A 13,666-nucleotide genomic window follows, 5' to 3' on the forward strand; every position below is an offset into this window, starting at 1 on the left:
GTTTGGACTTGTGCTAGAGTCTTTTTTTTTTTTAAACTATATCTTATTTGGTGGTGGTGGTGGTGGTGGTGGTGGTGTGTGTGGGTGTGTCTGTGTCTGTGTCTATGTCTCTGTGTGTACACATGAGGTTAGAAGACAACCTACAGGAGTCTTTCTTTGACCACATGAATCCTGGGGATTGAATTCTGGTCAGCAGGCTTGACAGCAGTGCCTTTACCCATTGAGCCCTCTCACCGCCCCTCATGTTGGCACCTTAATGTAATGAGTACCTTTGGGTATTTTATCCCTCCCTCCCTCCCTCCCTCCCTCCCTCCTTCCCTCCCCCCCTCCTCCTCCTCCTCCTCTTCCTCTTTTCTTCTCCTTTTCCTTTTTTCTTCTCTTCCTCCTTCTGTACCTCCTACTGCTACTCTTTCTTCTTCTCTTGACTTTTTTTTTAATTCATGATCTCACTATGTAGCCCTGGCTGGCCTGGAACTTGCAAGGATAGCCTTGGGTTTACTCTGCACTGTCTCCTGAACACAGAGCCCTCACCTTCCCCAAGTTCTGTCCGCACTACACAGCATCAAGAGAGATTGGGAATCCAAAAGGTTTCAAAACCAGATCCTTGCTTAGTCTTGCACAGAGAGGGGTTCTTTTTGTTGTTGTTATTGTTTTGGTTGGTTTTTCAAGTCAGGGTCTCCCTGTGTAGCCCTGGCTGTCCTGGAACTCACTCTGTAGATCAGGCTGGCCTGGAACTCAGAAATCCACCTGCCTCTACCTCCCAAGTCAGAGAGAGTTCTTTATCTTCTTTATCTAGTGGGGGGGGGGTATAGCTCCTAGGGACATCAATCCCCCAGGAAATCACATGCAGGGACATTGCCTTAGAGAGAAGACCCAGCCTTATGGTTCTGAAAGGCTCTGAGGCCACCAATGGCTCTCCCTATTAACCAGAGAAAAGTCTAAAGGGTCTACTACAATGACTTTGATAATGTTGGTCACCGAATTTAATCTTAATTTGAAATGACTGTCACAGAAAGTTAATGACAGTAAGTAGGTAGATACAGGCACTGCCACCAAAGTCACTGACAGGTTTTATTTGTTTGGTTGGTTTGGTTTGGTTTGGTTTGGTTTATTTTTGTTTTTGTTTGTTTGTTCTGTTCTAAAATCACAGCCTGGTTTATTTCACAAAACACATCCAAAGAGAACAAAGCAGGCTCCAAAGTTCATGCTTCATTGGGATTACCTGCATACTGAACAAATGCAGACAGTAGAGGCACACACCAAATGGACTGGATTGGGGCCAAGAAATTAGACCTAGGAATTTACTACAGTGATTCCTATACATCTCGTGTACAGACCATGGTTTGTGAATGGTGAGTGAGCTCTGTCAAGTAAAGTCAAGCTACCTGCCAGAGGCCACATAGGCAGTGATGGCGAGAAGGCCCTGCCACAGAAAAGTCCCTTTAGTGAAAGTCTTCCCACATAGCTCTTAGGGTGTGAAAGTTTCAAACGTGTTTGAAAAAATGGTGTATGTATATATGGTCTTTGTTTGTTTGATTTACTTTTTTTATTCACTTTACATCTCAATATCAGCTCCCACTCTCCTCCCACTCTCCTCCCACTCTCCTCCCACTCTCCTCCCTCTCTCCTTATGTAGAATCTGACGCCTGCCTGTGGATCCTGTTCCCCTAAATGAACTGCCTGTCTGGTCTCAGTGGGAGAGGATGTCCCTAATCCTGCAGCCACCTGATGTGCTGGGGGATGTACAGGAAGGGTGTAGTGGCTCAGAGGTGTTACTTAGAAGGTGGCTCTCCCTTCTCAAAGGAGAAGGAGAGGGAAGAATGGGGGGAATCTATGTGAGACTGGCAGTTTTGAAATGTCACAAAATGTTGCCTCCAGTGACTGCCTGAAACGCAGTATCAGTAAGAATCATCTGTGTGAGACAGAACGTGGCAGGTCACAGAATCCGTAATTAAGGCACACCACTGTCTGGTACTCTGCTTGGAACATTTGACGTGTTCATTTCACACCTCAGTGAACTTCTTTGAAGCATCTGTGGTTGTAAACACCCAAGCCTCTCATGCATAGACCCAGACAAATACACTGAACCCATGAACTGCACTCTTGCTCAGAGTAGCGATCCCTGCCTGCAATCCAAGCATTCAGGAGCCCAAAGTGTTCCAGGCCAGCCTACTATGAGATCCTGCCTTGAGGAAGGGAGGGAAGGGGGGAAGAAGGAAGGAGGGGAGGGAAGAAGGAAAAACATAAATCTTCATTGCAGATACTTCAGAAATAATTTTGAAGATCCAGACACGGTGGCTATTTTAGTTACTTTTCTATTGTTGATATAAAGCACCATGACCAAGGCAATTTATAAAAGAAAGCATTCACCTGGGCCTACAGTTTCCCAGGGTTATAATCCACAGTGATGTTGCAAAGGCACAGTGGCAGGAACAGCTGCACTCACAGCCTGATCCACAAGCAGTAGGCAGGGTGCACTGGGGACGGTGGGACAGTCTTCAAAACCTTCAGCTGTCCACAGTGACATGCCTTAAGCTGTCCACAGTGACATGCCTTAAGCTGTCCACAGTGACATGCCTCCTCATCTTTCCCAAACAGTTCCACCAACTGGGGACCAAATATTCAGACATGTGAGCGTATGGAGCCTCATTCAAACCACCACTATGGAATCTCAAAACTTGGGAGGTAGAGGCAGGAGGATCAGAAGTTCAGCGTCATCTTCAACTATGTGAGTGAGTGTGTGTGTGTGTGTGTGTGTGTGTGTGTGTGTGTATTCAAGACCAGACTGAGCTTTATCAGACTCTGGTAGAAAACACAAAAGGGTTAACAGGATGGCTCAGTGGGTAAAGGCATTTGCCCCCCAAGCCAGACAACCTGAGTTAAACTCCTGGAACCCACATAAAGGAAGAAGAAGAGCCCAGACTCCACAGTGTGAGAGCTACCATTCATACACATATGTCATATATACATACAGGCACACACAGATGATGATGATGGTGATGATGATGATGATGATGATGATGATAAATGTTTAAAGAAAGAAATCATTTCAGAAATAGATACCTATACATGTTTATTCACAGAAAATGCCAGTTAATGGCTTTAATATTGACCATGGTTATCAGAGTTCACAAAAAAAGCATAAAGTGCAAAAGGTCTGTAAATCTCCCCAGAGCTATGATTAATGTTGCTTCAGCCAGGGTACAAACCACCTGTACATAGCACACTCTACACAAAGTATAAAGCACAGTGTATATCTAAAAATACCTCCTTTGCTTGGTTTAATGATTGTGGTTATAAAATAGTTTTAAATCTGACTTGATGTGTAGGAAAAGACACAAGCCATGTTTTAAAGTCTGTGGAAGAATAATGTCTATAAAATCTATTGAGAATCCCAATCTGGCCAAAGATGTGTCATTGGCCAGTGGGACCAAGAGACCCAGGTCAAACCCTGGTTGGGAAGAACCCAAGTTCAGCTGGAGAAAGGAGCTGAGGGAGGCCCTAGTTGGCTGTCCCCAGAGACTGTCAGTTGTCAGACCTGAGGGAAAAAAGAGCCAGGGAAGGTTCAAATCCCAGTGCTGGCTCTGGGAGAGGGTTGGGAGAAGAGGAAGATTCAGACACCTGAGAAATCCAACCAATAGAATGGGTGGCAGTATTTTTACAGAGCAGTGTTTTACACAACACTGTTGACCCGTGACTGGTGTAGGCACTTTTCACCATATAGACACCCATTCTCCCACGTGGATCACATTATGAATGAAAGCAGACAGAAAGAACACTTCTGAAGAGCTGGCTTTGGCATCACCGGGCACTAAAGAGAGAAGAATTCTCCTAAAAATCAACAATGGATCAGAACTGTGAAATCACTGACAGACATGACCACTTGGTAACATCCATGGCTTCCTCTGTCCTGAGATCTCAGGCAGACTCGGAACAGTGGCTATGACATCACTCGTCAATGTCATCTCCACTGGAAGGGAGCAGATTCAGGAGTGCACATCAGTTAGCGGGCTCTGCTTGCCGTTACCGCTCTCAACACAGTAGCATCCATGAAGTCAGAGCTTTACCAGCTGTTCACTGTGACTCAGAGATCCAAATGTGAAGTGTTATACTGCAAAGCCAAAATCAGTTCATGTCTTAGGAGCCTCTCAAGTCAGCCTTCATGGGAAAGGTAACTCCAGTGGTGAGCTCAGAACCCAGACGTCAGCGTAGGAGAGAAGGCTAGCTCTCCATGAAAACACGAGTGTGTGTTCCATTCAAGGATACATGGCCTAATTAACAGCTCATTGTAGCTGTAGTGGGGCAGAAAGGATAGGAAGGAAACACACCTCAAAGCCAAAATATTGGCCATGGATGCTCTAAGGCAAGAGAGGTAGAGTAACTTTTCTGTAGTGTCCCAATTTTCTTTGAACATGTAAAGCTTTAATGAAAAAAAAAAGTGATCAATGACCAAAGCCCAGCTCAAAATTAGATTCATATATATCTACTCCCTTGATCAGTCAGGCCCCAGCTACCAAGCTGTAGAGATTTCTGTTTAAGATGGGTGTGGTACCTCGATTCTATAGCTATACCTAGCAGTTGGGGGGTCTCACTATCAGTTTGAGGCTAGCCTGGGCTCTATAGTAAGTATTGATACCAGCTTGAGACATGAAAAAGAGCAAAGCTCTGTCTCAGATGGAAGGGGGGAAAAAGTTCTGTTTGTCCCCAAACACACTCCCTTCCAAGCCAGCTACGGTGCCACATACCTGGGGAAGTGGCCCACTGAATCCAGTCAGGTGCTCAGTTCCTTTCACACAGTCATGTCCAAGCACATCCATCAATATTCTGTCCCTACACCTAGGAGTGTTAGCAGGGGCCCTAGGGAATAAGTCCTTCTCCAGATAAAAAGAAGTGGTTCTTTCCTGACTTTGAGGACACCACCACTGTCACGGAAGGGCCCTCGGGACAAACTAAACCTTGCATCTCAAAACCCTTTCCTACAGCCATCTTACTAGCGTATTCATTTGTTACTTTACATGCACGAACGTTTCGCTTGCTTGTATGGATATCTGTACCACATGCATGCTCTGTGCGCTTGGAAGTCAGAAGAGGACATCAGATCCCCTGGGACTGGAGTTACAGGTTATGAGCTTCATGAGCATTGTGGGAATCAAATCCAGGTCTTCGTGGAGAGCAACATGTGTTTTTAACTACTGAACCAATTCTCCAGTCCCAGATGACCCTTCCAGATGAAGGCAGCTAGGAGTCCTCTTCAGGACATTTATATCGTGTAGAATATACAAGAGCAGCCCCTGTGCCTGGTAAGATGAACTGACAAGAAGGATAGTTTGATTTTGCCCTCTAAAAATTCTAAACTCAAAAATCAAAGGACTCAGCAGCAATTCTGGCCCACGAACCCCTAGGTTGTCACAAACATTTAACTCAAAATCATTTTAAATATATTTTAAGCTACAGCAAACTAACATATACAATCATTCAAAACCAAATATTTCTGCCTTGTAAATATCACCAAGCAAATGACCGTGTGTTTGCTACCTGGGAGATTTAGTAAATGCTATATAGATTTAATAAAAGACAACTTATTTCACATATTTGTGGTCTATAAATATTTGTGACTACAAACAAGAAATAGCCCAGTAAGTTACTTCTAAAACTTCAAAGCCACAAAAAAGCAGAATGAAGTCTATTCATCTAAAAACTCTAAGTCCAGTTTCCACTTTGGACCCTGTGAAGGTTCTAAACAGAGTAAGAGTTCCTGGAAGTGCCAGAACCAGCTAGCTCCCTCTGACTCTGGACACCTCTCAGAACAGTGTTCTAACTCCAATCCCCTGGGCGTTGTCCCACCCCCCACCCCCACCCTCCACCCCCGACAATGGGATGTCAGAAAGCAGAAGGTGCCTGAGTACAAACATCCCTGAGATACCCCATTCCACTTCATATCCTGAAGATAGCACAGTGAAGACATTACGATGCAGGTGAGAAACATTCATGTCAGAGCCTGCCCCTTCCTACCTGTGACCCCCCAGCTAGCCAAACAAAGTGCTCTGAAAAACCAGTTAGCACCAGGTATTATAAAAACAAAAGCTAGAGAACCACACCCCAGGGAGGCTATATCCCCAGGAGGCCCACATCCCCAGGAGGCCACGTTCCCCTGTAGGTCCACATCCCGGGAAGCTACATCCCTCAGGAAGCGCACATCCCCTAAAAAAAGCAGAGAAATGGGGTCAGAGTTTTGGAGGTAACAACACACTGAAAGCTTCCAATAAGAAATGCTTCCCTAAAGCTTCACAGGAGCTCCACAATCAAACCCCCAGAGGCCTTGCTCTCACAGAGATCAAGGGGCAAGCAGAGGGGGCTGTGTGTGCAGTCTTCAGACCAGAAGGAATCTTTGTGGGTCTGAGGCTGCTGCACTCTGGAAGAGCAGAAATAATGTCAATAATGTGTGCTTTAAGTGGAGTGTAGTTTTTGGCACAGAGGGTGTTACTGGCTTTGCCCTCTGAAGCCGAGGCTCCATCTCTCAGCAGAGGTAGTGGAAGGAGCCACAAGCACATGGAGAACCTGGGAAAGCTAAGAGGTTCGAATTACAAGCCACCCGCCTTAGCCACAGCCCCCACGTGTGTTTGCCCACTTGGTTTTGTTGAAGGACAGTTTCTCCCAGCAAAATGAAAAGTTCTGGAACCTTCCATCACAAACTCAGAAGGTCTTGTATATCAGGGGGCTGACTCCTGTGTAATGAGAGAGCCTGGAAATGGTCAGATCTACAGCAAGAAACTTTGGGCTGCCCTAGGTCTCCCCAAAAACCTACTCTGTCAATGTCATTATGGACTTAACACAGCAAGCCCGTGTGTCTGGGGAGGAAACTGAGGAAGACATACTTATGTCCCTGAGCCCTCCATTTCCCAACCTGGGGAAGTCAGGCACAGTGGTCCAGTTAGATCACAAAGGAGCAGAATTTTAAACACCCACATCACACCGATTCCTCAATCCCCTTGGCCATCTTTGCTAGCAAACGAAGCCCAGCACACGCTCGCATAGAAGTGAGTAGAGAAGACGATCACTGCCTTGCCATCACGTGATCTTGACTGGCGACTTCTTGTGGGCACATAGGAGAGACACATAGGGAACACCGATAAAAGCCCATTTCTCGCTGGGCCAGAATCTGATGACTGGACCTTGTTCAGGTATCTCTGAGGCAGCATCAAAGTAGGCGAAGCACACACAGCCCAGATATGCAGCAAGGCAGATGAGGATATGCCTGCAAGAGAGGGGAGAGGTGAGCCTGGTGCAGTGCTTCTCCCTGGGGCCACCCGTCCTTCCCGCTGTCCCTTTCATCCATAGGGCAAGTAAAACAGGGAAAGGATGGGATAACTAGCAACACCAGAGGGGTGACACCTTGAGCACTTGAGCCTGTATTCAAAACAGTATGGTAGCTCAGATCTGTAACCCTAGTACTCTAGGGGGCCAACTCAAGACAAGTATCACTAGTCCAAGAGTACACTGTGAGTTCAAAGCTAACCAGAGCCACAATTTTAAAAAAAGATAGATAGATAGATAGATAGATAGATAGATAGATAGATAGATAGATGATAGATAATTGGAACAAATACCTTTGGGGCCTTCTCAGTAAGACTGAGGGCCCAGGATGAAACTAGAAATGCCAAGGTGGAAACGGGTGAACCCAGAATTAGATCTTGAGACCCTTAGCAAGATGTACGTACAGCTCGTGCTTCTCATTGGAAATTAGCCTGTATTAAAGTATGTTCGAAGCTTTACTTTGAAAATCCTTTTTATTTCTAAATTATCTTTACCTGTCTAAGGTTTCAGTTTTGGGCCTTTATCAGGAAATAAATCCTGGTAGTGGTGTTGCATGCCTTTAATCCCAGCACTCAGGGGACAGAAGCAGGCAGATCTCTGAATTTGAGGCCAGATAATTCTGGGACAAACAAGGCCATACAGAAAACCCCTCCCTATCTTGAAAAACAAAACAAAAATCAATTGATCAAACAAACAAACAGAAAGAAAAGACAAGAAAAAAAGAAAAAAGAAGAAAGAAGTCTTTTAAAGGGGGACAGATTCTTCCTTATACACTATACTGAAAGCTTATTCCAAATGAATAAGGCTTAAAATACAGACCTGTGAGGTGAAGTGATTGCCACCAAGTCTGACGGCCGAGTTCAATCCCCAGAACCCACAAGGTATAAGGAAAGGGCTGACTGACTCCCAAAGGTTGTTCTCTGACATCCAAACATGTACTACGGCATGCTCATGTCCGTGTGTGTGTGTGTGTGTGTGTGTGTGTGGACAGATTAATAAATAAATGTGAAAAATTCATTACTTTAAACATATTTAGAATATAATTTTAAAATGGTTCACTTTATAGGTGTGTGTCCTGTGTGAGTGTATGGACAGCTGTGCAGTACTTGCAGCAGCCACCAAAGGGTGCAAGATTCCCCTGGAATGAGCACTGCAGGTGGTTGTGATCCACTCAACCTGGGTGCTGGAACTGAACTACAGTCATCTATAAGAAAAGCAAGCGCTCTTAATGGCTGAGCCATCTCTCCGGCACCTATGCTTGTAATATATACCCCCAAAACTATATTTTTATATACCCCCAAAACTATAAACTTTGATGAAAGAGGCTTGTCTACGAATGGCACAGAAACCAGTCAAGAAAACCCAGACACATGTGATAATTCAAAATGAATACAACACAAAAAAAAATATTCACCTGCTTTATAAATAAATAAATAAATAAATAAATAAATAAGAAAGAAACTATCTGTCCTGGGCTGGAGAGATGGCTCAGCGGTTAAGAGCATTGACTGCTCTTCTAGAGGTCCTGAGTTCAATTCCCAGCAACCACATGGTGGCTCATAATCATAGCAATGGGATCTGATGCCCTCTTCTGGTGTGTCTGAGGACAGTGATGGTGTATTCACATATAATAAATAAAATCTTTAAAAAAAAAAAAGAATGAAAGAAAGAAAAGAAGGAAAAGAAAAGAAACTATCTGTCCAATGTGATAGACCTGAAACTTACAATACCCCAAAATGTTAATCATTATAAATGTTGTGTGAGCTTTGCTTTAAAATGGGGTTGGATGAAGAACAAGAAGGAAAGCAGTAGAGACAAGACCTGGCCTCCAGGGAGAACCACAAGCTGAAGTTGGCACACATGGTGGCTTCATATATTGTGCTTTAAAAACCTCTTCAACTTGGGTACAGTGGCATACCTTTAATTCCAGCACTTAGGAGGAAAAGGCAGTTGGATCTCTGTGAGTTTGGGGCCACCAATCAAGTCTACAATCAAGTTCCAGGCTAGCCAGCGCTACGTAGTAAGACCCTGTCTCAAAATAATAATTATTAACTAATAAGTAATTAATTAAAATTTGCATTACAAATAGCCATTGCAGATAAAAACATTAGGATATCAGAAGGCATACTTTGAAAGAGGAAATATGGCGAATTGTAAAGATTCTAGTTAAATTACATCCTAGGGCTGGAGAGATGGCTCAGGAGTTAAGAGCACTGACTGCTCTTCCAGAGATTCTGAGTTCATTCAATTCCCAGCAGCCACATGGCAGCTCACAGCCATCTATAATGAGATCTGATGCTTTTCTGATGTGAAAGACAGGTACATATGCATAAATACTCATATGCATAAATAAATCTTAAAAAAATTAAATTATATCCTAAAACCACCATTCAGATTATGTTTTTAAAGATATCCAGTGGCACTGTCTTTAAAGACATAAAAATAAAAACACATCTTTTTCCCTATCAGGTAGCAAAGCTTTAAAGCAGTTAATAATGCCCATGTGTGTGAGCATGTGGGCTGAGCATCCTAACAGACTGCAGTAAAGGGATCGAAGAACTGGACTAGAAGTGGCAGACACTTGCCTAGCATTCATGATGACCAGCACTGCCAACACAAACAAGTCTGTTATGGTGGCACGTGTCTGTAATTCCAGACTTGGGAATGCGTAGTGAATGTGAGGCCAACCTAGGATATGTAAAACTCTCTCACACAGGAAATAGACAGCTGGGCATGGGGGCACAAGCCTTTCATCTTAGCATTGGGAAGAAAGGCGGCCAGTTCTCTCTGGATCTGAGCCAACCTGGTGTGCACAGTGAGTTCTAGGCCAACTAGTACTACATAGTGAGACTGTATTTTAAAACAAAACAACCCCTCCCCCACACACACAAGTATAATAAGACGGATAAGATAAAATAAGGTCTTACTCTAATCCAGGCTGCCCACTTGCTTGCGATCCCCCGCCTCTAAGATTATGACCCGGTTCTAGTGCTCAGTTTATGCAGTGCTAGGGATCAAATCCCTATGCGAGGCAGGCACTCTGCCAACTAAATCACATCCCCAGTCCTAGACCTTATAGTCTAGAAGTCTTAGAAAAAAATAGAAAAATATGTTGCTATCTTACAATTTATATTCCAATCTAACCTATGAAGATTAGAATCAATATATATGGGTTTTTTTTTTTACAGATTATTTACAAAAGTGAAAAATTAGAAATGACAGAATATGGAGGTCAGGAGATGGTTTAGTGAAAAAAGAAAGCTCTTGTTCTGCAAACACAAAGACTCGAGTGCAAAAGTCCAGTGAGAAGCTGAGTGTGCCTGCAACAGATCCTAAGAGCTTGCTGGAGAGCCAGCCTAGCTGAGAAGGCAAATTTCTGGTTCAACATCTATCAGTTTAATATCTGATACATCCTCTATCGGGCTGGAGAGATGGCTCAGTGGTTAAGAGCACTTACTGCTCTTCCAGAGGTCCTGAGTTCAACTCCCAGCAACCACCTGGTGGCTCACATCCATCTATAATGGGACCTGATGCCCTCTTCTGGAGTGTCTAAAGATAGCTACGGTATACTCATATACATAAATGGACATGATCTAGATACAGAGTTATCTGACATTTTAATCCTCCAATAGAACATCATTATCTACAAACACGTCGGGTCATATTCATAACTATCCTGTGTGGCATGTGAGTGCATGTGGGCCTGGGGCCACTCACTGGCTGGACATGCCTCACAGGAGTTTGGCTTAAGACAAGACTAAGTTTGCGTTACATATAGAAAGGTGCCATTGTAGCTTTCTAGAAATAGAATAATTCGTGGGTACATGGCTGTGGATAGATGGAAGACATAAAGTTTTTTATTGTTGTGGGATTTTTGTTTTTTGGGGGGAGGTTGGGGTTTTGGTTGGTTGGGTTTTTTTTTGTTTGTTTTGTTTTTGTTTTGGGGGTGTTAAAATTATTTAAGTATGAGTACACTGTAGCTGTCTTCAGACACACCACAGAAGAGGACATTAGGTCCCATGACAGATGATTGTGAGCCACCATGCAGCTGCTGGGAATTGAGCTCAGGACCTCTGGAAGAGCAATCAGTGTTCTTAACCCCTGAGCCATCTCTTTGGCCCTTTTGTTTTGTTTTGAGATGCTGTCTAACTATGTAATGTGGCTGGCCTAGAAGTCAGAATATAGACCTGATTAGCTTCTGATTCACAGACGCCAGCCTGCCTCCACCTCCTAAATGTGCTGGTAAAGGTGTGTGCTGCCACACCTGGCTGTTCTTTTCTTCTTCATTTTTCATTATCAATAAAGGAGAAAAAAATTTCAGGAAATGGGTATGTATATAATAAAATCTGCAAAGATATACTTCAGGTTGTCAATTATCCTTCTTTAGGGAGTAGAATTATGAGAGCCATTTTCTATATCTCTATGTTGTTTAAAACTATTATTCAGCTGGGCAGTGGTGGCGCACGCCTTTAATCCCAGCACTTGGGAGGCAGAGACAGGTGGATTTCTGAGTTCGAGGCCAGCCTGGTCTACAGAGTGAGTTCCAGGACAGCCAGGGCTACACAGAGAAACCTTGTCTCAAAAAACCACACACACACACACACAAAAACTATTATTCAAAAATGACTTCATGGGGCAGGAAAGATAACTAACTGGTTATAGCACTTGCTGGTCTTGTAGGGGACTGGAGTTTGATTCCTAGCACCTCTAGAGTGGCTTACATCTGGCTGTAGCTCCAGCTTTAGAGGCTCCAACTCCTTCTTCTGGCCTCCTCAGCAGTCAAAACTCTCGTGTATATATAAAATTAAATTTAAAACAATTAGTTCATTCATCTGGCAAAATGGCTAGGTGGGTAAAGGCACTGGCCTCCAAGTCTGAGGATGTGTTAGATCCCTGGCATCCACGTGATGGAAGAAAGGAACAAATACATGAGTACACACACACACACACATACGTGCACGTACGTGCTCACACAGGCTACCAAACACCCACCCTACATGAACATAATGACTTCATAATGAAGAAGAAAAGACAGTTCAACCTACACAGCAGATACCATGAGTGAACACGTCAGTTTGTGCTGCTTTGTTTGATTTTAGTCCTTTGAATGTGGTCCTAGAAGCCCCCAAAACTTACATTTCCCACAAACAGGGTCCCACAGTAAATTCGCCCAAGCTTGACCAAGGCCACGCCTACGCTTGGGTACATATGTTGCGTTCTTTATTCTTTACTGAGTGCTGCATTTTCTCTTAGCCCTCCTACTTAAAAGTCTACATTAAAGTAAAAGTCCACATTAAAGTCACTCCCGATCTCCAAACTCCAGTTCTGTATGAACACTCAAGCTGAAGTCCACTGGGGTAAAGAATTTCCTGTTTGGGGTGTGTGTGTGTGTGTGTGCGCGCGCGCTGTCTGTGTCTACGCCTGTGTGTCTGTGTGAAGGACCTCACAGTGTAGTCCACACTAACCTGAATCTTATGGTATTACGCTTCTCCCTCCCTCAGCTTCTCAGGCGCAGTGATGGCAGGTGTGAGCCACCATACCTAGTTTGTGCTGGGACCTCTACATCTCAGAAGATGACTCTGGATAAACAAAGCCCTATAGAATTCCTCCCTGGATCCTGCTAATCTGCCAGGACATAAGACAACCATTTCTCTTGCTCGCTGCCAGCTTTTGTACTTAGCAGTCATGAGGACAGAGACAGAAACACTGCCTTGTCCTGGGTTTGAAGCAGAAGCAGTTCCTAGGAAGAAAGCTACTCCCCAACTCCATTCTCTCCTTTTTGGCTAGAGTTTGAGGCCAAGGGCTGCATGCCAGGCACTGAGCCACCTTTCCCTGGCCCTCCCTTGCTTCCTCCCCTTCCTGGGTGTGGATTCTGTATGCGATTTTGTAGCCTCCACTTTCCCTCCTTTGAAGTTTAGAGCCATTCCAGGCTTCCCAAAATAGAGATACTCTATTCCCTCATGATCAAACAGTGACGTTCAATAACAGACTTCAGTCCCCCAGGCTTTGTCTGTAGCTGTAAAAAGAATCGGTGTGACTGTCCCTAGGTGACCTTCAAAGTCCAAGCTTTCACCTGGCCTCGAGGGCCCTGAGGGCGTGGTTCCTCCTGAGAACGAGCCTGTCCTCACATCACATAGGCCCCAGCTCCCCTACACCCCCCACCCCTTTCAGACGGGGGAACTCAAGTTGCAGGCTCAGTTTTCAGGCTCTCCTAGTACAATGAAAGAGCTGCCAACCCGCTGTGCAGCGAAACAATTAGGTCTTTGGGAGGGTTTGCTTTGGCTAAACCAGCTCCCTGGAGCCATTTTCACACTCTACCTTACTTTCGTTTCTAAAATGTGTGACTTGGGAG

The 13,666-nt window shown here is 44.4% G+C and overlaps 1 protein-coding gene across 1 annotated transcript in view; it reads right to left on the reverse strand.

The window, feature by feature from the left end:
- Window positions 1–5,918: 5,918 nt before the first annotated feature.
- The window catches only part of Acer2 (alkaline ceramidase 2), a 43,705-nt gene continuing 35,957 nt past the window's right edge, over window positions 5,919–13,666 (reverse strand). Inside the window, exon 6 of the mRNA XM_028773352.1 lies at window positions 5,919–7,255. Within this exon, the coding sequence (XP_028629185.1) occupies window positions 7,069–7,255 (187 nt within the window). The 3' untranslated portion in view covers window positions 5,919–7,068. The remainder of the gene's footprint in view (window positions 7,256–13,666) is intronic.

Source organism: Grammomys surdaster, unplaced genomic scaffold (assembly GCF_004785775.1).
Source record: "Grammomys surdaster isolate TR1022 unplaced genomic scaffold, NIH_TR_1.0 225, whole genome shotgun sequence".
Classification (NCBI taxonomy): domain Eukaryota; kingdom Metazoa; phylum Chordata; class Mammalia; order Rodentia; family Muridae; genus Grammomys; species Grammomys surdaster.